The sequence below is a fragment of the Aedes albopictus genome, chromosome 2, assembly GCF_035046485.1.
Source record: "Aedes albopictus strain Foshan chromosome 2, AalbF5, whole genome shotgun sequence".
Classification (NCBI taxonomy): domain Eukaryota; kingdom Metazoa; phylum Arthropoda; class Insecta; order Diptera; family Culicidae; genus Aedes; species Aedes albopictus.
Window position 1 is genome coordinate 122,073,201 of NC_085137.1, and position 26,501 is coordinate 122,099,701.

General features: G+C 39.8%; 1 protein-coding gene across 1 annotated transcript; it reads right to left on the bottom strand.

Annotated features, from left to right (window-relative positions):
* Positions 1 to 3,536: 3,536 nt before the first annotated feature.
* Positions 3,537 to 26,501, bottom strand: LOC109415355 (uncharacterized). The gene is made up of 3 exons (XM_019689256.3): positions 25,798 to 26,501; positions 3,914 to 4,090; positions 3,537 to 3,812 (listed from the first exon to the last, which is right to left on the bottom strand). Exons 1-3 carry the CDS (start codon positions 25,859 to 25,861, stop codon positions 3,604 to 3,606), a joined length of 450 nt encoding a protein of 149 aa, XP_019544801.2. The 5' UTR covers positions 25,862 to 26,501; the 3' UTR covers positions 3,537 to 3,603.

Below are 26,501 nucleotides of genomic sequence, written 5' to 3' on the forward strand. Positions count from 1 at the left end.
GATTAATGATAGCAAATAAATATTCATTCTTGTTCAAACCACCAAGAGAACTAGTCTACACTGTGAATAAAAAGTGTTGATTTTCTTAGTTTAACACTTGCATAATGGCTAAGTAGCAACCTAGCTCGTGATTTGTCCACGCGCAAATGTCGAAAAGTATCCGTGGTAGTGTCAAAGTCAAGGTTAACAATTTTTGAATTTATTTTTTTATTTTGACATTGCCTAATGATGTAGACATTGACACACAAACAAAAGTTATAATAACTATTGATTCTGGAATTTGGTACGGATCGATAGTTTTTCGGAAATCGAAAAAAACGGATGTTGCGTTCGGGCAAATTCAAGACTTTCTTATATGGCGCTACTCGTAGCTCTTGGATGCCATTGGTAATAATGTAAGTTTTTTTTCTATGGTCGAAGGATCATAAAGGCCACCATTATTTTCCTTTTCGATATGCCATGCCGTTAAGTCGCTGATTTCGCGTTTCTTTGCCATTTTTCTCATTGAGCGCACATAATTCACCCAAATCTAATTTTTGGTGGCAGCTATAGCTTTCTTAATCCATGTTAACGTTGGACGACCAGTGGGCACCTTCGGGAATAGTTGCCCTTGCTTTTTTTCGGTCTAAGACTGTTTTACGGTTCTCCTGAACACTCCTGTAATGTCTTTTTTAACATTTGCGCGTGGACAAGTCCCGACTACCGCTGCTACCCCTTCATGGTGCAAATTTTAAACTTAAGAAATTGGACTTTTTTACCCGCAACCTACTGCGATATGAGTTAGAGCTTACGTGCATGCAATAAAAACCAAGACATTGTAAAAACCAAGACATTGTGTGTGCAGGTGATATGGGTACCTTATTTGTACGATGGTGCAAACATTATCACGCATACGGTAGGAGAAGCAGGAATGAGTATTGGAATGAGAAGAATTTGTGCTAATTTGGTGTTAAACAATATAATGGACTTAACGTGGAACAATTCGTCATTGAAATAATCGTCATCATCAAAATTTTAAAAGCAGTTTTCTCGTTCAAAACTAAAGATTTTGCAACGAAAATATATTCACTGTATTCCTCATGAGGATAGGAATACAGTGAATACATTTCCATAATCTTTTTTGCGAAAAAACTGCTTTTCGATTTCGGAAAAATGATGACGAATGCTTGAGCCTTAAGGCTCAAATAATCATCATTCAGTCATTAGCAATCATCAAGCAGATGTCTTGCTCTAACCCACAGAACCGTATTTGAAAATGGTTTCACTGTTATCCAGATGATTACTAGAGTGCAGTTAAATATTTTTCATTAACATTCGTAGAGATTTAAGCGAGAAAACTGCTTTTGAGTTTTTGCTAAACGATGAAGGTTTGTTTCCTCTTAAGCTAGAGATATGTATTTTGCAGTCATCAATACTGGATTTATGGAAGAGCACATGTATCTAGTAATTAATGCTGAACAGTGAGAGTTTTAGCAGAATATTGCCTGATTAATGGTTACAGTGGCTGAATACAATGCCACAGTGGTCCACGAACCAGATTTACGAGGAAATATGCATTCAGCGCCTTCAAAAGTTTTTTTTAGACAAATATGATCTTCTACAACGTTGTCCCTAATAATAAGGCCCTCTTTCCAATGTACATGAAAATTAGGGTGGTCTATATTTTCGAATAAATTGGAAACCAAACTTTTTTATTTGCAAGAATAACTCTAATAAGGATCAATTTTGAGCAAGTTTGCCTAAGACAGTTTTATGGAGCTTTAAAATTGATCGATCTAGAGATATTTTTCTGAATTAGCTCAGGGTGGTTCAAGAAAAACCGGTTTTCTGGCATTAACTTTTTCAGTTTTCATATTTCATCTAAGTCACCCAAGAAACACTTGTAGAGCATTGGAAGACGCGTCGTGCACGGAGATGGTCGTGTTCTCTTTTGGTTCAATAGTAACAGGTTTTTTTCTTCTTAAAACACACAGTATTTTTTCGAGAAGGTGATATGACGGGTTGAGGCCTATATAAAAAAAATATCTTTTGCCAGCATTCAAAAGGAGAAATGTTGTTATAAAACATATCAACAAATTAGAGCCGGGTGTTATTTTTGTGACTCAAGTAAAAAAATACTTGAAAAGTCCCTATTGTTTTCTAGAAAATCATCAATATCTTTTGAACGGAATGACGTAGCAACATTCTCCGCACACGAAAATACGCGTTTTTGGAAGCTCTAAAAGTGGTTCTTAGACTACTTTGGCGAGTAATTTGAAACAAAAAAGATAACGCGATAAAACCATTTGTTCTAGCGTCGCCTTATGAAAACTTTGGGAAAATGCTCCAAATTTGGTCAAAACAGTTTAAACGGTTTATCTTTTCAACCTTCTCATCAAAGTTGTCTAAAAACCACTTTTAGAGCTCAAAAAACGCACATACTTCCAATGTATCGGGGATGGGCTTGATGTTCTAGTGATTACCGCTTCTGATTCATACACAGCAACTCCTGGGTTTAATCCCTAATCCGTCCCTTTCCTCCTACTTTTTGAATTTTGAATTTTCAATAGCAAATTGAATGTTTATGATTTTTTTTCATACTATAATTATGAAAACCAATTCTCGCGCTGGTGTTGAAAATTAAATCCCAGTTTGCTGTTTTAAATTATAGGATAATCATGCTGCTCACGGCAGTGTAGTGGTCTACAAAACTAACTCATATCCTATTGAAGAAGATTAAACAAAAATAAACTGAAACGTTGGGAGACCGGAAGCAACAACTGTGTTGAATTCCAAGCTTGCATATTGAAACATACCTACAAACATAAAAAGCTTTACTTACATTCACCTTTAATTTCTAGCCTCAGTTTATGATTCTACCAGAAATAGCACTTCCTCGATCTTTATCGTCTCCTTTAACCTAAATTAGAATTCATTCAGCTTTTACTCCACTTTTACTGCTTACCCGTAGTTTATGGTCCGTACAATTTCTTCGTCCAGAATCGTGCACAATATTTGTGGTGATAATAGTTACCCGTTGCAAGGAGAGCAAAAGAAGGTGGTGCTCACCAGCACCACCCACCGCCGATGAGCAGTGGGCGATAATTTTGATTTCCGAAGGGTGACCGCGTGATTAGTTCTCATAAATAATTCATAAACCGTAAATACGATACGTGCAGCCCACCAACAGTGAGTGCACTGTGCCTACATACCTATCATAATGCTTCAAATTTGGGGTGGATCGGATCGAAGTGGTGACCCATGAGGAGACTGGGCAAGAGAAACGCTAGTTTTAGGTTCCGGCATTCTATAGGCGAGTAGGATGGAGAAACTCAGACCGGATTTTTGAAGCAATGTACTAAACATGAGTAATCGTGTTGAATGTGTTGCGTCGTCCATGTATGCAACATAAATTCGCGTTCGATAGGCACACTAAAATTAAGATTGCGAAAAGGGAATTTAGAGGGTATATAAACTATACTTCTATGCAAGTAATGTTTTCATCAAATAAAACGCACTTTTATAAAGTTCTCAAACGATGAGTATATTCTGCAAAAAAAAAACGATAAAACTACACTTATACATACACTTCAATAAACGATAATGTCCTTGGTAAAATCTCTATTACGCTACAAATCTCAATATGGCGACCATGACTGCTAGTCCCAGACCCAGCCCCGTCCCGCTCGTTAGCCGGTGCACCCCGTTACATTGGTCCGTCCAGCATTGGCAAACCGTCTCCAGATGGCCGTCGTTGTCTGCCAAGTAGCAGTCCAGATGCGATCGCTCGTAGCCGCAATCTCGAATCACCCGGTGGTGCTTTGGTTTCATAACTGCGAAATGGGAAAAATATGGAAATTAGGCACCGGCGCGATTGATTTTTGCGCCGCACTACTGTAGGTATGTAACTCGGCCGGCACGGTTCTCTTCTTACTTGTGACGGAAATCTTCCGACAGAATGGTTCCCGATTTTGGCCCGTGGGATCCGGTTCACACTCGCGTAGGAATGGCCACAGTTTGGTAGAGTTTTTCGTTTCTCTGTCTTCATCGGACTCGTGCAGGCAGTCGGCCTTATCGTAGCTGTTACAGCGATAGCACTTGATGGCATCCGCTGCGTAAGGAGAAAGGAAAAGAGGAAACCATTTTAGAAATTTAGGGGAAGTTATAGTTTATATTGGTCTTATTTGTTGAAACAGTCTTTAGAATGGGCCAGACATTTGGAATTGTAAGATACCTCACTCTCTAATGAAGACATTTTTTTTTTAAACTTACGTTTTTTTTTAACTTAGATGGTATTACGACTTTTTTCAAGTCAAAAAACAGATGACGAAAGAAAGAGAAGTGATAAGAAGAAAATGAAAATGGATAATTATCTTACTAAAACAGAAAGTTGGTGGTAGCAATTTGATGAATATATGTATAAGTAAGTGACCACGCCTTAAGCAACAGGCTATGCATTTTTTTTGTCTAAGAATGAGTAAGTTTTTTTTGCCCATTTAAAACATTTTTAAATATATTAAAAATGTTCGGAAATTTTCAGTTTTGATCACAGATAAAAAGTATAGTAAACTTTGATAAGCTCTAAAATTATTTTCTTAAAACCTACTCAAAAATATTTACTTCCTTAGAAAAAATTGAAGATAAATGTATTTCAACGACAACCATAAGCACAAGAAATGCTTTTATCTCAAAAAATCAGCAAGCAAAAAAAAAAAACTTCAATAAAAACACAAAACATTAAATGAGAAAAACCGAAAACCAAAAACCCAAAATTTGAATCGATTTTCATGACGTAAAACAATAACCAATTTGGATGTTTGAGAGTCAGTCAGTCAAACATCAATTTCACTAATGCATTCAGATGGAAAATTTTGCCCAAGCAATTATCACATTCGGTCACACACAATTTGCTCAGTCCACGCCTAGTCGCCAAATATTTATCGCTCTATTTTGGCAACAATCATAATCATCATCCGGAGACGCTGTTTATATTCTTTGTTGACACATGTTATACACATTATTGTTATCACCTGTTGTACGATACGCACGTGCCAGCTGAGATCTATGGTGCTATCACTGAAACGGTCGCGTCTTTTTTTTTTTTTTTTATCTAATTGTGCTAATTAAACGCAGCATCTGTTATCACAGTTTTGGCAAGCATTTTTTGAAGTCCATGTTCAGATTCTGTAATGTTTTCCTTCAAAAAATTTGTTTGAGAGAATTACCGAAAAAAAGTTTAATTTATTTTTTGCAAAAGACACAGGAGAAAAATTGTCAAAAATCTTGATCGTTTCAAGATTCTGAAAACATTTACGATCTTAATGGAACAATGGAAGATTATTTTGAATACTTTCAAAGTTTTTTCGAGGAATGCAGCGCAACACTTATTTCACGAATTTCTTTAACGATTCCACTATGTGTTACCGTTTAGGTACTTTTACCTTAAGAAAGAAGCCCTAATAGTCTATTTTACGAAACGACAACAGTGTTGATATTGATATTAACACTCACGGGCTTGGGCGCAACCTCCTGTCAAATTTTCATTCATGAAATGAGCGATCAGCTGATCCGAAACGTCTCGTAAAATGGCTCATAGAGCGAGAACAGTGGCGGTAAGAGATAGAACTCAGCCGATACCCGAGCAGGAGAAAATAGCTAAAGAATAACTAACTCAGGTATGGAAAACCGAATACCTACAACCTAAATGAGGTATTAAGTAGCCCTGCATAAGAGGTAAAATACCTAAAATAATAACTGGTGTGTATTCTGTGCATAACGCGTGAATAATGATATCAGGTATGGCAATACCTAAATAATAATCGGCGATATTTCCATACAAATAGCGATTTTTCCATAATTCAATAATACCTCAAGCAGTCCTCAACACCAAACCAATAACTCGTTGAGGTATTGTATGAATACCTACAAAATACCAAAATAAGTTATTTTCAATACCTGGATAACCGACCAATACCTTGTCTTGCCAGGGATGGCATATCACGCAGAAACTGTGCCCATTTACGCTCATCTTTCACTGAACTTCTCACTTTCATTTTTCTCACAAAAGAGAAAGAGAAAAAACGCACAATAAAATGTACATAATTTCTCTCACGCAGAGTTTTTGTGCGGGTGATTAGAGTGCTGCGTGAGAGCAATGAGAGCCCGCAGATCATAATCCCAGTGCGCAATTTCTGCGCACACGCAGAAAAAAACAGAACTCAGTGCACACGCAGTGTGTTCAAAGGGGTCAGTGTTGTTTGAGCATTTGGTGAACCGAAAGCATGCCAGTGAGCCCAAAACCAGGGGTATCAAATCCTGTGATATCAGAGACAAGCATAAGTCTTAAGCTGGTCGAGTACTTACAGTTGATGGATATTTTGGTTCCAAATTTCACCAAAAGGCTGTGCTAGTGAGCTAACAAATTTTGTTTTTCAAATATATCAGGAAAATTTGCAAAAAATTGCAACGAAATTTCAATCTCATATATCTCATGATCCTGATTACTTAGAGAGTTGGTGTCTTCGGCAAAGTTGTTTGGCTGGTCAAGGACTAACCGATAATAAAACTTAAGATTCAAAATTCCACCGCTAGGCGGTGCTAGTGAGTTAACAAATTTTGTTTTTCATATATATCAGGAAAATTTGCAAAAAATTGCAACTAGTGCCGCCTAGCTGCAGAAACTTGAACCAAACGGTAATTATTCTGAAAGCTCTTGATATACCAAACAATTTTGCCGAAGACACCATCATTCTAAAGAATCAGAGTACTGAGATATGTGAAATGTAAAATTTGTACGCTCTCTTGCGCCGCCTAGCGGTGAAATCACGAATCATACGGCCCATATTGTGAAAGCCCATGACCAGCTGAACTACTTTGCCGAAGAAACCAACTTTCTAAGTAATCAGGATCCTGAGATATATTGGATGGAAATTTTGTCAGTGTTGCATCTGCTTGTCTATGATATTATCACATAAATCACAGACAAATAGATATGTGACACTAACGTAATTTCTATCTCATATATCTCATGATCCTGATTACTTAGAGAGTTGGTGTCTTCGGCAAAGTTGTTTGGCTGGTCAAGGACTAACCGATAATAAGGCTTGAGATTCAAAATTCTACCGCTAGGCGGCGCTAGAGAGCAAACAAATTTTAAATTTCGCATATCTCAGCATCCTGATTTTGTAGAAAGATGGTGTCTTCGGCAATATTGTTTAGTAGATCATGGGCTTTCAGAATAATTACCGTTTGGTTCAAGTTTCTGCAGCTAGGCGGCGCTAGTTGCAGTTTTTTGCAAATTTTCCTGATATTTATGAAAAACAAAATTTGTTAACTCACTAGCACCGCCTAGCGGTGGAATTTTGAATCTTAAGTTTTATTATCGGTTAGTCCTTGACCAGCCAAACAACTTTGCCGAAGACACAAACTCTCTAAGTAATCAGGATCATGAGATATATGAGATTGAAATTTCGTTAGTGTCACATATCTATTTGTCTGTGATTTATGTGATATCTTAGACAAGCAGATGCATTTGCTATTAGACGGCGTAATAGGGCACTGCACTGTTTTGATTTTGTATGGGATTTTGACGTTTCGTGGCCTTGTTGTTTACAAAATTTCTGTAGGAGTGAAAGAGAAGGAGAGAATTTCATGCAGTGCTCTATAGTACTTTCATACTCCCTGTGGTACACACAGTATTGCACTGGAAGCACGACTGAGTGCGCACTCAACGAATTTTTGTGTGCACATTTTCTGTGCGCACAAAATGTGCACGCAAAAACTGAAAAACATGCTTGTTCTATCATTTGTATGAGCACTCATTTTGAGTGTGCCGCTGATGGATGCCAGAGAGTGAGCGGCTGGTTTGTGTGTGAAAAAAGTTGCGTAGTTCACCCTCGCTCTCGTTGAAAGTCGTGTGTAGAGTGTATGTTTTCTCTTCTCACGTTTCGCACTGAGGAGCATGCCATCTCTGTGTCTTGGTATGATACCTGACTTTGGTATGCTGCAGTTATGTGGCAGTTATTCATTCCTGCTCGGGAGAGATGCTTACTCTCCAGCATACTGCGATTCGGCATGCATTTATGAGAGCCACGTTAATATCTGTTCATGAATAAGGATTAAACCTAAACGATGAGTTCTATATAATTAAATAAATGCTCAATAAATTATTTACTGCACAACCCATCAAAATCCTATGTAATACATAGTACCATTTTTTACCATATAAAGTAGCTTAGCTAGTTGTAATACACTCCAGGAGAAACTGTAAATTCAAAATTGTTCCTACACTTCACATACACGCAAACATTTACCAATGGGATTAAGAAGTACATATAAGGGAAATTTGGATAAGGAATGAACGGCTGAGAAATAAAATGGGAAATTTTGCATCAGGAAAAGGGAAAAGGGGGTCAGCTACGAGTCTAACAAGCGTAACCAGGTCTTTTCCACGTTGGTTGACCAGCAAGCCATTAGGACGAGCTCAGCCAAAGAAAGTTACTGTAAAGTTATCCCAAGTATAAGTTTGAAGATAATTACTATCATATCGTGCATAGTTAAAAAGTGCAGTTTTAAAAGTGAAAAAGTCTAATTTGAGACTTTTCATACAGAAGAATCAGGTATGAAGTGGATAAAAGTTAGTGGACTCGGTAGCATAATCCTTAGTGCCCCCTTTTCTATCGTTTACCAGGACCCATTGCATCCAGGTTTGGAGTCCCTGTCAAACCACCGCCAAGCGGTCGGGTTTCTCCAAAAGGTTGAGTCGAACCTTTAGGGTACACCGTCACTCGTGGGCCACTGCGATTAATCCGATCCCCTTCGGAGCAGTTCAGATCTCACCACGCGCTCGCCGTTCCCGAAGGATCCCGAGTCCGAAGGAACTCGAGGAACCACGTGACTCCACCGAACACCGTAAGAGTTACAGCCCTCCGTAGTCCCAGCTACCGATAGTGGTCTCGAGCAGCTCTCCGTGATTTCCGCCGCTAACCCCACCGCAGATTCCTGCCGTAAGCTACAAATCCCCACGCCGGCCGGCTTTTACACACCCACACACGCACATAGATTTGTAAGTACACCTATACACTAAATATACCGTTAAAGAGTACCGCCACGACTTTTGCATTGCCGATCAGAATCCGAGCCGACCCTGTAAGAGTATCTTGAGGGGAGAAGCTAAGTTAGAGCTCGTGGGTGTGAGGGTTACATATGAGGAAACCATAATTTCCTAATGATGTACACTTTAGAATACAGATTACGGAATACGGAATCACAGTTCTGGAGATCATGTTTGGTGACAATATTTTTTGCTTCTGTATTGTTTATCTCCAGACTTTTTTTTTATTTTCTGAGAGGTTATTTGGTTAAATAGTTTGACAAACATTTACGTGACGATTGAATCCATATTATTAACTTTAATTTCAGAATGTTCTAAAGGTGTCACAAATATTTATATGTGTCGTAGATTATTTTCCGATGCAATCCAGACATACCGTGCTTTAAAACCTTCTCCAAGCGTACAGAGAATATGACTTAAATTTGAGTATGTTTTGGAGGCCACTGAAAAGTTGTTATATGGGTAATTCTCGCTGAAACCGGTCCACTATTTACACCTTGTCTTCAGAAATGTTTAAGGTGGCGATTTTCTGAAAGTACTAGCTACAAAAAACAAGGAAAATCCATTGGGTTACTCAAATTGATGGACCCCCCGTTAGTTAGATCCACAACAATTTTCGCAGACCCCTCGATTTTGGTCAAATGGTGGCTCATTCAAACCGTTATAACTCGAAAGTTTCTCCAAAAGGCACCTCAAAACGAATTGTTGTTGAAAAGAGGAAAGATAGAGTTACTATTTACAATAATAAAAAATTGGGTCGGCCATATTGATTTTGGCCGCCATCTTGGATTTTTATACCATAACATTTTTTTCACCATGATGACAACCAACGGTTTTCAAAATTTTTGCATCATTTGAAAGCTGAGACATTTTTACATAACATATCAAAAAAATGTGGGGGTGGAAGCTCAGGTAAAATATTATCTCCTGGGTGCCCATTAAAAACACCACTCCCGGCGAAGACTGGCGCTTGAGCCTAGCTATTTAGCACTGTAGTTGGAGGAAATGCCAATGCAGAACTCGTAACTTCCGGGAAGGTAAGCCCAGCTCGCGAGCTCCCTGGGTTAGCGGGTTGGTGTCGGGCCCTGCGAGCCAGCCGTAAAAAAGACTAGCACCGGAAAATCAACAAGAGAAGAATGTGAACCGATACCAATGGCGACGAAAAGGGACTTGCGATTGAAAGCTCGGTTCGTGGAACTGCAGATCTCTCAACTTCATCGGGAGCACCCGCATATTCGCCGATATACTGAAGGACCGCGGGTTCGGAATCGTAGCGCTGCAGGAGGTGTGTTGGACAGGATCTATGGTGCGAACGTTTAGAGGTTATCATACCATCTACCAGAGTTGCGGCAACACACGTGAGCTGGGATCAGCTTTTATAGTGATGGGTGACATGCAGAAGCGCGTGATCGGTTGGTGGCTGATCGACGAAAGAATGTGCAGGTTGAGGATCAAGGGCCGATTCTTCATCATTAGCATAATAAACGTGCACAGCCCTCACTCCGGAAGCACTGATGATGACAAAGACGCATTTTACGTGCAGCTCGAACGCGAGTACGACCGCTGTCCAAACCACGACGTCATCGTATCGTTACACCTGGAGATCACCACAACAAACGGAATCGCAAATCGACCACGTTCTGATTGATGGACGGCACTTCTCCGACATTATCGACGTCAGGACCTATCATGGCGCTAATATCGACTCTGATCACTACCTGGTGATGGTTAAACTGCGCCCAAAACTCTCCGTTATTAACAACGTACATTACCGGTGGCCGCCCCGTTACGATCTAGAGCGACTGAAACAACCGGATGTCGCCACCGCATACGCGCAGAATCTCGAGGCAGCGTTGCCGGACGAGGGTGTGCTCGATGTGGCCCCTCTAGAGGACTGCTGGAGTACAGTCAAATCAGCCATCAATAACGCAGCCGAGAGCACTATCGGGTACGTAGAACGGAGTCGACGAAACGATTGGTTCGACGAGGAGTGCAGAGCAGTTCTGGAGGAGAAGGATGCAGCGCGGGCGGTAATGCTGCAGCATGGAACCCGACAGAATGTGGAGCGATACAGATAGAAGCGGAAGCAGCAGACCCGTCTCTTCCGAGAGAAAAAGCGCCGCCTGGAAGAAGCGGAGTGTGAGGAAATGGAACTGCTGTGCCGTTCACAAGAAACACGTAAGTTCTACCAGAAGCTCAACGCATCCCGCAAAGGCTACGTGCCGCAAGCTGAAATCTGCAGGGATAAGGACTGGAGCCTCCTGACGGACAAACGTGAGGTGATCGAAAGGTGGAAGCAGCACTTCGACGAGCACCTGAATGGCGAAGAGAATGTAGGCATGGAGGACCAAGGCAGCGGAGGAAATGACTATGTTGGTGCAGCAGAGGATGGGAACGAACCAACTCCCACGCTGAGGGAAGTTAAGGATGCCATCCACCATTTCAAAAATAACAAACCGGCTGGTAAGGACGGTATCACAGCAGAACTCAACAAGATATGCCCGGAAAAGTTGGCCACCTGTCTGCGCCAGTTAGTAGTCAAGATCTGGGAAACCGAACAGCTACCGGAGGAGTGGAAGGAAGGGATAATCTGTCCCATCCACAAGAAAGGCGACAAGTTAATGTGTGAGAACTTTCGAGCGATCACCATTTTGAATGCCGCCTACAAAGTGCTATCCCAGATCATATTCCGTCGTCTTTCACCTAAAGTAAATGAGTTCGTGGGAAGTTACCAAGCCGGTTTCATCGATGGCCGGTCGACAACAGACCAGATCTTCACCGTACGGCAAATCCTCCAGAAATGCCGTGAATACCAGGTCCCAACGCACCACCCGTTAATCGACTTCAAAGCGGCATACGACAGTATCGACCGCACAGAGCTATGGAAAATCATGGACGATAACATCTTTGCCGGGAAGCTTACCAGACTGATAAGAGCAACGATGGACGGTGTGCAGAACAGCGTAAGGATTTCGGGTGACCTATCCAGTTCATTCGAATCTCGACGGGGACTACGACAAGGTTATGGACTTTCCTGCCTACTATTCAACATCGCCCTGGAAGGTGTTATGCGACGAGCCGGGCTCAACAGCCGGGGTACGATCTTCACGAAGTCCGGCCAATTTGTCTGTTTTGCGGATGACATGGATATTATTGCTAGAACATTTGGAACGGTGGCAGAACTGTACACCCGCCTGAAACGTGAAGCAGCAAAGGTCGCTGGTACATAGGTGGGACTGAGCGAGACAGGGCAAACCTTGGCAGCAATGTTACGATAGATGGGGATCCTTTCGAGGTGATAGAAGAATTCGTCTACCTCGGTTCCTTGCTAACGGCTGACATTAACGTGAGCCGTGAAATACGAAGGCGCATCATCAGTGGAAGTCGTGCCTACCCGAGCAGGAATGAATAATTGCCACATAACTGGAGCATACCAAAATCAGGTATCATACCAAGACAAGGTATTGGTCGGTTACCCAGGTATTGAAAATAACTTATTTTGGTATTTTGTAGGTATTGATGAAATACCTCAACGAGTTATTGGTTTGGTGTTGAGGACTGCTTGAGGTATTATTCAATTATGGAAAAATCGCTATTTGTATGGAAAAATCGCCGATTATTATTAAGGTATTGCCATACCTGATGTCATTATTCACGCGTTATGCACAAAATACACACCAGTTATTATTTTAGGTATTTTACCTCTTATGCAGGGCTACTTAATACCTCATTCAGGTTGTAGGTATTCGGTTTTCCATACCTGAGTTAATTATTCTTCAGCTATTTTCTCCTGCTCGGGTACTATGGGCTCCAGAAGAAACTGCAGTCAAAAAAGATTCACCCCCGCACTAAATGTACCATGTACAAGACGTAAATAAGACCGGTGGTTCTCTACGGACACGAGACATGGACGATGATCGAGGAGGACCTGCAAGCACTCGTAGTTTTCGAGCGACGGGTGCTAAGGATGATCTTCGGCGGCGTACAGGAGAACGGTGTGTGGCGGAGAAGGATGAACCACGAGTTCGCTGCACTTTACGGCGAACCCAGCATTCAGAAAGTAGCCAAAGCCGGAAGGATACGATGGGCAGGACATGTTGCAAGAATGCCGAACAACAACCCAGCAAAGCTGGTGTTTGCTAACCATCCGGTTGGCACAAGAAGGCGAGGAGCGCAGAGAGCACGATGGGTGGACCAGGTGGAGTGTGATCTGGCGAGTGTTTGGCGTGACCGACGTTGGAGAGCTGCAGCTGCAAATCGAGTATTATGGCGGCAAATTGTTGATTCAGTATTATCATGAATTGGATGTTAACTAAATAAATGAATCCCTTCTGCTCGGGTGTCGTTGGTCACCGGAATCCTTCAGATTGGTCAATTGTGTCACTATTGGAGTTGAGACTACTTTAGTGTGTAGGATTTCCCTTTTCTGAGAATTTCACTAAAGATTCTTTTTGAAATTTATTAGAATTTTAGTAGGATGTTCATTTTTCAGGAATTTGTCCAGACCTGTCCCTAGAAGATTTTTAAAAAAGTTTGAAGAAACCTGTACTTATGAGAGTTGCTTGAAACTAGTGCTAGATAGTATCATGAAAAATTCTTTGGGAAAATTGTTAAAGGAATCGTCAAGAGCGTTCTTAAATTAATCTCTGTGATAAACTCTGAAGCAATCTTTGTAATAGTTGTCTCAAATATTTCTCCCAAAGACTCCATTCAATGCAGAAATTCCCAGAAAATGGTGTACAGAATATCTAAGAAAGCAACTGTTGTAGTATGTTTGCTGCATTCATTTCATTATTTGAAATACCTAATTGATTGTTTGAAAGAGGTGATAGGAATTAGTTTATTAGATTATAAATACAAACTTCAAGCACTTTGAGCGCCCCTTAGGCTTAATCGATTTTGCTCAAATTTTGAACGTAGCTTCTGGGAGTCCAAAACAAACGATTTAGGTGGTATGACTTGGCATTTTTCAATTTTTTTGTTTTTCATGTAAGTGTGGGCCACCCTGATGTTTATAGTATCGTCTAAATGAATTTCTAATATGAAGCTCTGGAGAAAGTTTTTTGTGACAAATATGGTCTGAAGGAATTGAATATCCCGAGATATCTCTTATAAGTAAGTTACATCAACGAAACTGAACTTATACAACCAAGACCCGTTGTTGGCCTTTGCCGGGTTCACCTGCTAGAAGCGATACGTTTCTTTAAGCATCAATCGTTGCTATCTTGCCACATGTACAGGGGATAGACAAAATGATCGGGACAGGCAAAATTTTTATTTTTCAAAAAATGTTCAACTAGTTGTAACTTTTCGAAACGTGCATCAAATATTCTCAAATTTTCACTGTAAGTTGATCAACTAGTTGTGTATCAGTGACAAAATTTGGGAAAGATCGGGTTATTCTGCACGAAGTTATAAAGATTCTAGAAAAAGGTAAAATTATCCGATAGCCAACTTTGAGCTGTAATATCTCCGGATTTAATGAACCGAATGCAATGAAATTTTGACTATTTATGACTAATATAATGAGCTTTAAAAAACTTCTGACACAACTTAAAATTCTCAACACGGAAGAAAATTATTACGAATAGTTTATTTTTCTAATAAAACACCAAATTTTCTGAAACTTCAACATCGTTTCAAAATTCAAGATGCTAATTATAGTTCATTTAAATTCCCTCTAGTTGCCTTGAATATAAATATGTTTTAAAGGAAAGTAACACCATAGCCTTCAATTAATAGAAAAAGTTATGGGATGCATATTAAAAATAGACCAATTTACTAAAAAATCATAAAATAAATAAAATCGCTATAACTTTTCCTCTTGTTAATAATTTAAAGTTGTGTCAAACGTTTTTCAAAGCTCATTATATAAGTCATAAATGGTCAAAATTTCATTGCATTCGGTCCATTGAATCCGGAGGAATAACAGCTCAAAGTTGGCTATCGGATAATTTTACATTTTTCTAGAATCTTTATAACTTCGTGCAGAATAGCCCGATCTTTTCCAAATTTTGTCCACTGATACACAACTAGTTGATCAACTTACATTGAAAATTTGAGAATAATTGATGCATTTTTCCAAAAGTTTCAGCCAGTTGAACATTTTTTGAAAAGTGAAAATTTTGCCTGTCCCGATCATTTTGTCTATCCCCTGTAAGTGCGTTACCATGGGAAACACCAATCGCGACGCACCCATCAGGCCGAATTGGAAACGGTTGGATCGCGCGCCGCGCCGCCGCGATTGTTGGCTTCAAGCTACCGCGAACTGGTTCAGGTCGGTTATGAGCAGCCCAGTTTGGGATCATTTGGTATGGGGCTATCTTCGGCACGGGCGACCGACATGCTGCATACCTACCGAATTTCATTCTTGACCCGTTTTCGCGGTTGGACAAAAGAATAAACAAAAAATAAGACATGTTACATGGGTCGGTGAACTGAACCGAAACCAACCAGATAGAACTGGATTAATACGCAATTTTCGGTGCATTGCGTTTGCTGCTATCGATATTTTAGTCGCTGAAAGAATTTCAAATTTTCATATTAGGTATAAGCCTTAGATTGGATAATTCCAGTGCTCTGAGATCTAGAACCAGTTCTCCCAAAATAGGACTTTTATCAAACATTCTTCTGTGAGTTAAGTAATTAGGGTAAATCGCCAATTGTTGCCACCTAATAATTTATTTTTCCAAATTTTGGCTATGATCACCACGCAGGTAAACTTTCGACCACACAAAAATTTGAAAATTAGTGAAGAGATATTGCTTTTTTAACTGAAAATTTTCGTTGCTTCGCTGGGATACATGACGTTTTGTTCCAGCGAAGGCTCACGCGATACAGCAAATCGCCAAATAGCACACTAATACCACAAAAAATCTGTCAACAATAACCCAACTGTCAGCAAAACGCTCTATTTGCATGACAACAGTCGACTCACACAACTAACGAACGACCGCCGTCAAATATCAGGATTGCCAACTGTCCGGCGACTGCTGTTATATTTCCTTGTCGCCGAATCTGGCGCTGGGTCGTCGGCGCGGAAACCCAAAGATGGGAATAAAATTTTGGGGTTTGCGCGCAATAGATTTTGGAAAGAATTTCCCCCTCGCCCCAAAACGTCTACTTGGTTAATGAACGGTCCCTTAGTAGGCTGAAGAGTGTTTAAATTTTATCGTTCGTTTAGACCCTACACCTGTATTCAGGTGATCGAAAGATATTACATTCAGGTAACGCAAGACATTTGAATTGTAGTAAATTCTCTTTTAGTGTACAATTGCGAAATCAGCACTTGGTCATGCGGACAATTTTGGTCGTTGACAGAAGTTCATGACTTTAATTTCATTTTGTAAACTAGTGAAATAAGCTGAATCCGGCTTCACATTTTAATATTGTCTCGCTGCTATTTTTGACTATAGTCTATAGTACAAATCAAAATTTCAGTGGGAAATTTGAAACATTACGGAGAGGTGTTCCTACTCAAGAATTGAATTTACCACTTTCGAAATAGTTTGGACAGGATCCGAAGATGCAAATTCTGAACAAAGTCAAAATCTGGTTTCTGATGAAATTCACGCCTCCCACAACAAGTTGGTACCAACACCACAAGGCACCGAATACGCTAGCAAGATGCGATTCACCCCCGGATGAGCTGCAGTGAAACCATTGGCCTAATCCTTACCCTGTCCATTCCTAAAAATGTGACCTTCTAACCTCGAGCTGCCACGAGTACCCTGGCTTCCACCCATTACTAACAGATATCATGAAAAAGTTATTACTCTGTATAATGTATACTATTAAGTACAAAAAAGATCTTCGGCTCGGCAAAGCATTATACACGATTGAGCCCCAAATAAATGAACTAGATAAAAAAAGAAATTCACGCCTGGGTAGCGAGTTTTCGGATTACTGGTATGAATTTTGGAAAATATTTTTCCAAGTTTCTGGAGTGGTTTTTCAAAAATTGTACTTAAATTCATTGTGAATTTCACTATACATTTGTCTATGGAGCCATGCACAAAATTACGTCACGCTTTTAGGAGGAGGAGTGGTTTTGCATAACGTGACGGACGACCTATACAAAAAAAAATCAAGGTTTTATACAAAATGTGTGACTTAGAAGGGGGGGGGTATTGAAATGTTGAATTTTGCGTGACTCAATTTGTGTATCACCCCTATATGGACTTATTGTACCGTTAACCCTCGAGTGATGGCGCTGTAGTATTTTGTACAACACGTTGAAAAATCTCGCTTTTTGCACCCAGCATTAGCGTGGTGTTGACGGTGGTGGCCAACCGCGCGGGTTACGGAAGGTTAAATAGAGTCTCTGATGGTTGCACAGTGAGAATTGCTGACCATTCCCAGTTAATTATTCAGTTGAATCATTGTATAACTGTCATTGGTTCAGGTCAATCATGAAGTAGAAACCATAGATATGTGCTAAACTAAGCTAGGAGCCCAGATACCTGCACCAGAGGCATCCTGAGTTGTATGTTCAGAGAAATTGTTGAAAGTTTCATATGTATCACTTATTTTATTGAAATTCCAATCCAAAACTATAGTTTTGAAGGAAGTGATGAATTTAAAGATTCTCTTTCTTTAGTTAGATGTTGCAAACATAACTTCTGAATGCGAATTTTTGATACGAATGAAAACTAAGGTTATCTCCTTAGGTTTGATGCTAACAGGTAAATGGTTTATCGGGGATCCAGAACAATTTTTATTCATTTTGTATGATCTCTGGAACCAGTTTTGAAAAAAATACCCTTGTTTTGGGTACCATTCATTCAAAATTTGTATGGGAAAATAACCTCGGTAGTACATTTCAGATCAATGAGAGCGATAATCTCAACACTCTGTGGGAGTCTATTCACGGAGCGATGAGTACAGCAGCATGGGAGGTGATATGCACTGCTCATGTGTTCCCGTCATGTGCAACGACCGTAATGGAAACTTGCTGACAGACAAGACAATGGTGGCTGCCAGGTGGAGAGAGCACTTTGAGGTATTGTTGAACGGTGGGAGTGGAAAAGTGACGGACAAAATTCGAATCGTCGACGACGGACGAGCTGTGGAATCTCCAACGCTAGACGAGGCTAGACGAGGCTGCTGGGAAGAACGAATTCCCGGCCGAGCTTCTCAAGTACGGTAGTGAGCAGCTGCATCAACTCTTACACCGTATTGTATTAAAGATATGGGAGGAGGAAGAACTGCCCGCTAGTTGGTTGGATGGTCTCATTTGCCCTATTTTCAAGAAAGGGCATCGACTGGAGTGCGCGAATTACAGAGGAATAACACTCCTCAATTCAGCGTACAAAATTTTGTCCGGAGTTCTTTTCCACAAGCTGAGACCGATTGAAGAGTCCTTCGTCGGAAAATATCAGACAGGATTTCGTGAGAACCGATCAACGTCGGATCAGATGTACACCCTGCGGCAGATTCTCGATAAATTTCGGGAGAACAACTTGCAGACCCATCATCTGTTTATTGATTTCAAGGCGGCGTACGATTCAGTGAAGAGAAACGAGTTATGGCAGATTATGATCGAACATGGATTTCCGGCGAAGCTGATTAGACTGATTCGTAGGACGCTTGACGGATCGAAATCAAATATACAGGTTGCGGATGAAATTTCGTCATCGTTCGTAACCTTTGACGAACTGAAGCAGGGCGATGCTCTTTCGAACTTACTATTCAACATAGCACTGGAAGGAGCGATAAGTAGAGCTGGTGTGCACAGGAGCGGAACCGTTGTCACGAAGTCGCATATGCTCCTGGGCTTTGCGGACGATATCGACATCATCGGAATCGACCGTCGGGCCGTGGAAGAGGTGTTCGTACCTTTTAAGAGGGAGACTGCGAGGATTGGACTTACGATTAACACCACAAAGACTAAGTACATGATTGCTGGTGGTCCACGTCGGTCCGGACGTGGTAGTGGTGACGAAGTGGTGCTAGGTGGTGCAAGTTTGAAGTTGTGGATGAATTTGTTTATATTGGAACTCTAGTGACGTGCGATAATGATGTTACCCGCGAGGTGAAAAGACGAATTGCGGCTGCGAATCGGACCTTTTTCGGTCTGCGAAACCAGCTGAAGTCTCGCAGACTGCAAACGAAGACAAAACTCCCGTTGTACAAGACTCTGATTCATCCGGTCGCTTTATACGGTCATGAAACGTCATGGACGTTGAAAGAAGTTGATCGGAGAGCTTTTGGAGTCTTCGAACGTAAAGTGCTGCGAAAAATACTCGGTGGTAAATTGGAGGACGGCATCTGGCAGCGTCGCATGAACTACGAATTGTACCAGGTATATAAAGAGATGGATATAGTGAAGCAAATACAACACGGCAGGCTGCGGTGGGCTGGACGCGTAGCTCGTATGCCGGAGGAACGACAAGCAAAATTATATTCAGCAGAGAACTAGGAAGGGGTCGTCCGCTTCGTGGAAGGCCACGCACACGTTGGCTTTTTGCAGTTGAGGAGGACCTAAGGACTCTAAACGTTCAGGGCGGCTGGAAGCGATTGGCCTAGGACCGAGGCCAGTGGAGGCGGATACTTCATTTGGCGTAGACTCACCGCTACGAGTTGTAGCCCATCAAGTATCAAGTAAGTATATTTCACACTTAGCACCAAATTAAAGAGGAAACTCTTAGCTTGCATTTGATCGATGACTTGCGGTTTTTGTTTTAAATAATTTTCTTCTGCATAGTAAAAATATTTAATGCAATTTTTTACAAAGTAGTTTTTCCCCAGCACAGTTCACTTAAAATAATGTAGAACTCATACTGGTAAAAGCAATTATGTTCAAAACCAGCAATGAGCTGAGTAATATCAAGTTTCAAAATAAAAAAGACAATTTGGTCCTTGAACACCATTTTCATGGTTAGAAAAGAGTGGCTTATTGATTTTACTGATTTTCACTGATTTTTGTTTTCTAAAATGTTGTGAATGCAATGCAGTACAGTTTGTACCTTTAGGAAATTGTTTCAGTATGGATAGAATATAAAAACACTTTCATGTTCAAAATGCAATCCTTTACAAGATCCGTAACTTTGTTCTGTATATCTAAATATGTATAGTGTTTAGTATCTGGTTTTGGTGAAAATGCCAAAAAACGTCATAAACTTTAATTTTACATGAAAAGACAAGTTTTTGAGTATATTTAGGGGGCATCCATTAAGTACGTCACGTTCAGGGGGGGGGGAGGTGGTTGTGTTCTGGAAAGTGTGACAAGCAATGCATTATGTATACAAGAAACCCGTACGAAGGGGAGGGGGGTGTTGAAAAATTCCAAAATCCCATTAAATGGATCATAAAAATAAATACTTTAACGGATAATTTGGTCAGGACATGTTCAGGAACCAAAAATATCTGCAAACCAACGCTAAAGGATTTAAAATTGGTCAAGCAGTTGAAGGGTCAAAGAGTGCAAATTCTTAGTGGAATTAAAAGGAACAGTATTTAACCCTCTAATACCCAAATTTTTGATTTTGATCTAAATATCATTTTTCGTCATCTAAAATCGATTTAAACATGTTTTGGAAGATGATTCTTTTTAATTCTCGATATTGTGAATTTCAGTTTTTGATTTTTCTAATTTTTATTTTTGAACATCCCCACACTTTTATATTTTTCCTGGAAGCCAATTTGGGGAACGGATTTTTTGAGATGAAAACATTTTGAGATTTTATAATAATTGTTGAAATATTATTATTTTAAATTTTTTTCGCAGAAAAATTTATTTTCCGTGTAATTTTAAGGAAAATAATTTTATGGCGAGTTTTAAAAATTTTAAAACTCGCCATACAAAATAAAACAGCATTGCGAACGGTCTTAGAGTGTATTCGATTCCCTTAACCCGTTAACGCCCAAGGTGTCTCACAATTTAAATTTTCAAATAAATTTGTTATCAAAGGTCGAGTTCCAATAAAATAAGCATGATTTGATGAAAAAAATGGATGTCTATGGTGTAGTTCCAGAAAAAAAACTTCATTGTAGGTCCTCAATATCTGATAATTTTCTCGAGTTCTACTTCAGCACGACTTCTACGCTATCGTTATGTTCTGATCCGTATAGATAAAATGCAGCTCTAAACAAGTGAGAGAGATGATAACCACTCTGAAAGAATAGAAAAAGGACTTATAAATTGGGGCAGAAATATAACCCGATTAACGCCTAAAAGTATGCAATGCATGGTTCTTGTAATTTCATGTAGTTTAGACTGCAGTGTTCAACATTTCTCATTTTTTCAACAAATCAAATAAAGAGAGCTCACTATGTGTGGCATAAGCAAACGTTAAAATATTTTAGAAGTTACACAGATAATTATTTCTAATAAGGTAATTGAGTTTTTCCTTCAGCACCCCACAAACTCTCTTTACGTACTCATGATACGTAAACTTTTCAGAAGTTTTTTACATTTAAAAAAGAAAATCGTGTTAAGTACTGTTCCATTTAATTTGTCTCCTTTGACAGATACGTATTTCGACCTCAACTATATGGTCATCTTCGGTGTCTGGTATTTACAGGTATTCTACTAACACGCCCAGGTTCATCATCATTCCATGTTTTGATATAAAATTTCAACCAGATATACTCTACACGGCTTCTCCACTTTATGCTTGTACTACTCCATGATTGTTTATTCGTGAACAATATGTGAATTTTATGGTGTTATTCTGGGCACTATCAAAGTTACATCGAAAAGATAATGCGAAATCCCCGAATGAATCCCGGGAGGATATACAGAAGAAATTCTGAGAGTCATATCTGGTAGAGTTCTGAGGGAATCTCAACTGAAAGCTTGGTAGGAATCTCTGAAATACTCACAGAAGAAATTCCGGGAGGAATTGCTGTATAAATCCCGAGCGAGGATCCCGGCTCATAGAAAGCATTCCATTAGGATTCTCTGAATATGTTTCGAACACTTTGAAAGTAAACTAAAATGAATGTGTGAATTAATTCCAGAAGAAATCCGTGAAAGAATGCTGGGTAAAATTTCTGAAAGAATCCTTTCAGGATTTTCTACAGAAATTCTGGTAAAAATCCCTGAAGTTATTCCTGAAGGAATCCCGTAAAGAATACCTGATGTATTACTTAGGGACATCATGACTGGAATGCCGGCCAGAATCTGAGCAGGCATTCCTGCAAAAACCATAGAAGATGTCTCTATGATCTAGGGTTGCCTGAAAACAATCTCGGAAGAAACATATATTTTTTTATTTTTTATTTTTTTTTGGGGATCCTTTAAGGAATAACAGCAGGAATCATGGAAGGAATCTTTGAAGGAATTCCAGCAAAAATCCCTGAAAGAATGCAGAAATGAATAACTAACAGAATCTTTTCAGGATTTTCCAAAACAACGCCTGCAAAAATCCCTGAAGAGAACTCCGGAGCAATCTATACAGCAATCTCGGAAACAATATCTGAAGGAATCTCGGGAATAAACCTGAGAAGATTCTCGAAAGGAATGCCTGAAGAAGTCCTGGAAAGAATTCCTGAAGGTATCTCAAAAAAGAACCTCAGCTCATCTAATCTCATCTCAATTCTTCATCCTTTTCTCTAGCCCCTACCTTACTGTCTTCTTTGCCCTCTATGCCAACCCTCTATCCTACGCTCTATCATATTTAACCTTCAACCCTATCATCTGCCGTACCCTCTAAACTATCCTCTACTATAGACACTGCCCTATGCTTTACCGTACCCTCTAGTCTTTATTGTGCTTAATCGTACCGTCTACCCTACTCTCTACCCTAACATTTTTCCTACCCTCAAACCTACTCTCTATTCTACCCTTCTCCCTACCGTCTACCCTATCCTCTACCCTAACCTTCTACTTCACTCCCTCTACTCTATCATTCACACAAACCCTCTACCCGACCGTCTGCTCCACCACGCATATTGCATGGTATTATAGCTCAAACTACCATTCCGTGGCCACTAACTTAGGTATGGTCCGCCATCTTGGGTTTCGAAATGGCGTCGGATATTCATTTTTAAGTTCTACTCATGAAGCCCGATTGATAGATACCCATATTGCATGGTTTCATTCTGTGGCCGCCATCTTGGATATGGGCCGCCATCTTAGATTTCTAAACAGAGTCAAATATCGGTTTTTTGACATTTAGTCATGGAGCCCGATCGATAGATACCTATATTGCATTTTTTTTCCTCCCCTGTTGGGGAAATTAAGCCACTGCGTCCAATAGGCTGAACTTTTGTGGCATGTCCCGTTTTGATATTCGCATCTAGCCAGCTAATTACCATGTGTCAAGTAATCAGCTACTGCCACGACGCGTTGTCTCCCAGTCAGGTGCAATGGAATTGATAAACTCCAAGACCTTCCCAGGTTCTGCAGACCAGATCTCACTGGTTTGCAAGCAACCACTATTTAGAAATCTTTGCCTGCGCGTGTATAAAGCACTACAACTGCAAAGCAGATGTTCCGAGGTTTCACGTTCCGTATTACAGAAACGCATAGTATCATAGCTCAAACTACCATTCCGTGGCCGCCATCTTTGATTTCGAAATAGGGTCAAATATCGATTTTGACTTCTACTCATGAAGCCCGATCGATAGATACCCATCGTGGTTTTCGAAATAGGGTCAAATGTCGATTTTTGACTTCTACTCATGAAGCCCGATCGATCGATACCCATATTGCATAGTATAATAGATCAAACTACTATTCCGTGACCGCCATCTTGGATATGGTCCGCCATTTTAGATTTCAAAATGGCGTAAAATATCCATTTTTGACTTCTACTCATCAAGCCCGATCGATAGATATCCATATTGCATAGTATCCGAAGCAGCATTGTCGTTAAAGCATATATTCATATATTATACCGCCATCTTGGAACCTAAGCCGCCATCTTGAATTTAAATATCCTTGCTACCACCTCCACATCCTAAGGAATGTGTATACCAAATTTGATTGAAATTTCTTGACGCATTTCAGAGTTATGCCTATGTTCCGGCATACATATACACATACATACATACATATAAACATACAAATAGACAAACATACAAACATATAAACATACAAGCAAATAAACATACAATCATACATACATCGACTTTTGTATGTATTGATTAACAACTCTGCCGAAGAAATGAACTGTAAATTATTAACCATTGCCAAGATTCCAGGGAAATAACTTTTTTTTCGCATTGGAAATGATGCTCATAGATCGTGACAATATGCATTCTTTGCAGCATCGTTTACGCCACCTAGTGAACCAGTCACATACTATATTGCCCACTATGAGCAAGGTATGGATGTGGAGAACATCTTCTCTGAAGCAAGTATTCTAAAATTTTGCATAATTCTGGAGATATTCACATCCAAAGGACTGTCCTATTTATAGGACGCTGGGCGTTCGGGGCATCTGTCCTATAAATAGGACGCTGGGCGGATATGGGTTAAACTATCAAACAAGGATAGAATGATTTGGGAAAAATTTAAAATATGTTAATTGTAGCGATTAAATACAAAATAAACATTGATTTGTAAAAGTTGACTAAAACATCAATTTTTCAATGATTTTTAAAAAAAGTAAATACGCATTAAAATACACCAAAAACTATTTTGAGATATACAGAACAGTCCTAAATATCAGCCAAAAATATAAAAAAAGGATTTTCCACGAAACAAAAAACAAAAAAATGCTCAAACTATACCCCGTCTAAAGGCGGGATTGGGTATTAGAGGGTTAACCACATTTTCTTTTTACAAGTATTTTGTGTGATTTTTGGAAAAAAATGCTCTACAAATTCATACGAGAACCAATTTGAAAGTGATTTCTAAAAAAATAGTTGAAACATGAGAAAGTTATTATACTTAAAGTGAAAACAGGTTTTATTATTCAAAAATCAGGTACATACATATTTGCGTCATCTCTAAAAGATAAGTATAAGACTTACTCTATAAGACTAAGTATAAGACATAGAGACGATCCAGCCGAGGGCTGAAAGTCTCTTCAATAAAGGGGCCCTCGCCGTTATCGATCCAAGATGTATGAGCTGCTTAAATCGCACTTTGAGAATAAGTGGAGTGTCCCAGCCCTTATTCATTTGGATCTCAGTGCAATTGGTACCAGCTCAGATCAATCACGGAGTAGCAACCATTGACATGTATAGTCAGATTTGATCGTTTTTTGATCGATGATCAATGAAGTTGAATAAGAGTTCAACTAACTCTTTTTAAGCAAACTTCAGCTTAAGAAACTGTCATTTAACTATCTCTTTTCCCTTGGTATTATTTAGCTCTACGAATATATAATCCATGATAATGGTTAGAACAATACTTTTGAACTAGAAACATCAATTTACGATTTTGTAAGGATGTTAATATGTACTAGTTTCAGTTCTTGTATCTCTCATATCTACTAAATAAGTATCTCATTTAGATTGTTTCTGATATGCAGCACATATTATGAAATTTGTTTAGTATTGTTGCCATTGGTGGAGCCAGCATTTTCTTTTTTCTTACTCACTCTCCTTAACATGCACGAGAATGAGCGGGATGAAAGAGGAGGCAAGCTGCCCCCTCTTCTATCTTTCTCTTTCTCGTGTATGTTTAGGAGAGTGAGTAAGAGAAAAGAAAATGCTGTCTCCGCCAATAATTGTTGCATTAACACCTTGAACACAAAACATGTTGTACAATGCATTATTAAGCATTACCTTAAAAAAAATAATTAAATTACCTGTTGCGATCACCATCAAGGCCACTACGAGCAAACACATGCATTTTACATTAAATTCCAACATTTTAATCGATCGTCACTTTTTTGTTCTTTGTACTTTGTTCACACTAAATACTATAACTTTGGCTTAGTTTACGCGCAATCCGATGCTGCAACACTATTCTACGTCTAATATAGCCTCCCAAAGATCAGCAACAATCACGCACGCTCTAGAGCCTTAACACGCACGTCGTTCGACCCACAAACGGCAGCAGCTGAAAACGGACTGATTTTTCCATGCCTATATGTGCCCTCTCAACCTGTTGAGCTCTGCCGAATGTTTTGGCATCATCATCGTCATCAGCGTCATCAGTGGTGGTAGTGGACAGAACAGATAGCATCAACCGCGCGGTGGAAGTCAACACTAAGCCCAAACATTGTTTGAACAGGAAAAAAGCAATTATAGGCACACCGAATTCGATAGTGATACAGTACAGCAGCCCGCGAGCTGGTGGCGGTCCGAATGTCTTGTTATGATCAGCAAATTAATTCAGTGCTGGCGAGACCACATCGGATTTCGATGACGAAAAGCAGATTTTTCTGGTTCTTAGCAATTATTTCTACCGGCCAGATCGGAAATTTGTTTGTGATCCGCAATGCTGTGTATTGTGTGTGGAACCAGGTAAACTATTCTACTGGAGCACCACTATCCACCATCCGTCGTT

What these genes read in the sequence shown, in the direction of transcription:
- LOC109415355 (XM_019689256.3), bottom strand. Translation starts at nt 25,861, where the DNA reads ATGTTGGAATTTAATGTAAAATGCATGTGTTTGCTCGTAGTGGCCTTG. An exon ending in CTTGATGGTGATCGCAACAG is followed by an intron (nt 4,091 to 25,797) that starts GTAATTTAATTA and finishes CTCCTTACGCAG; the next exon opens with CGGATGCCATCAAGTGCTAT. An exon ending in TCGGAAGATTTCCGTCACAA is followed by an intron (nt 3,813 to 3,913) that starts GTAAGAAGAGAA and finishes CCCATTTCGCAG; the next exon opens with TTATGAAACCAAAGCACCAC.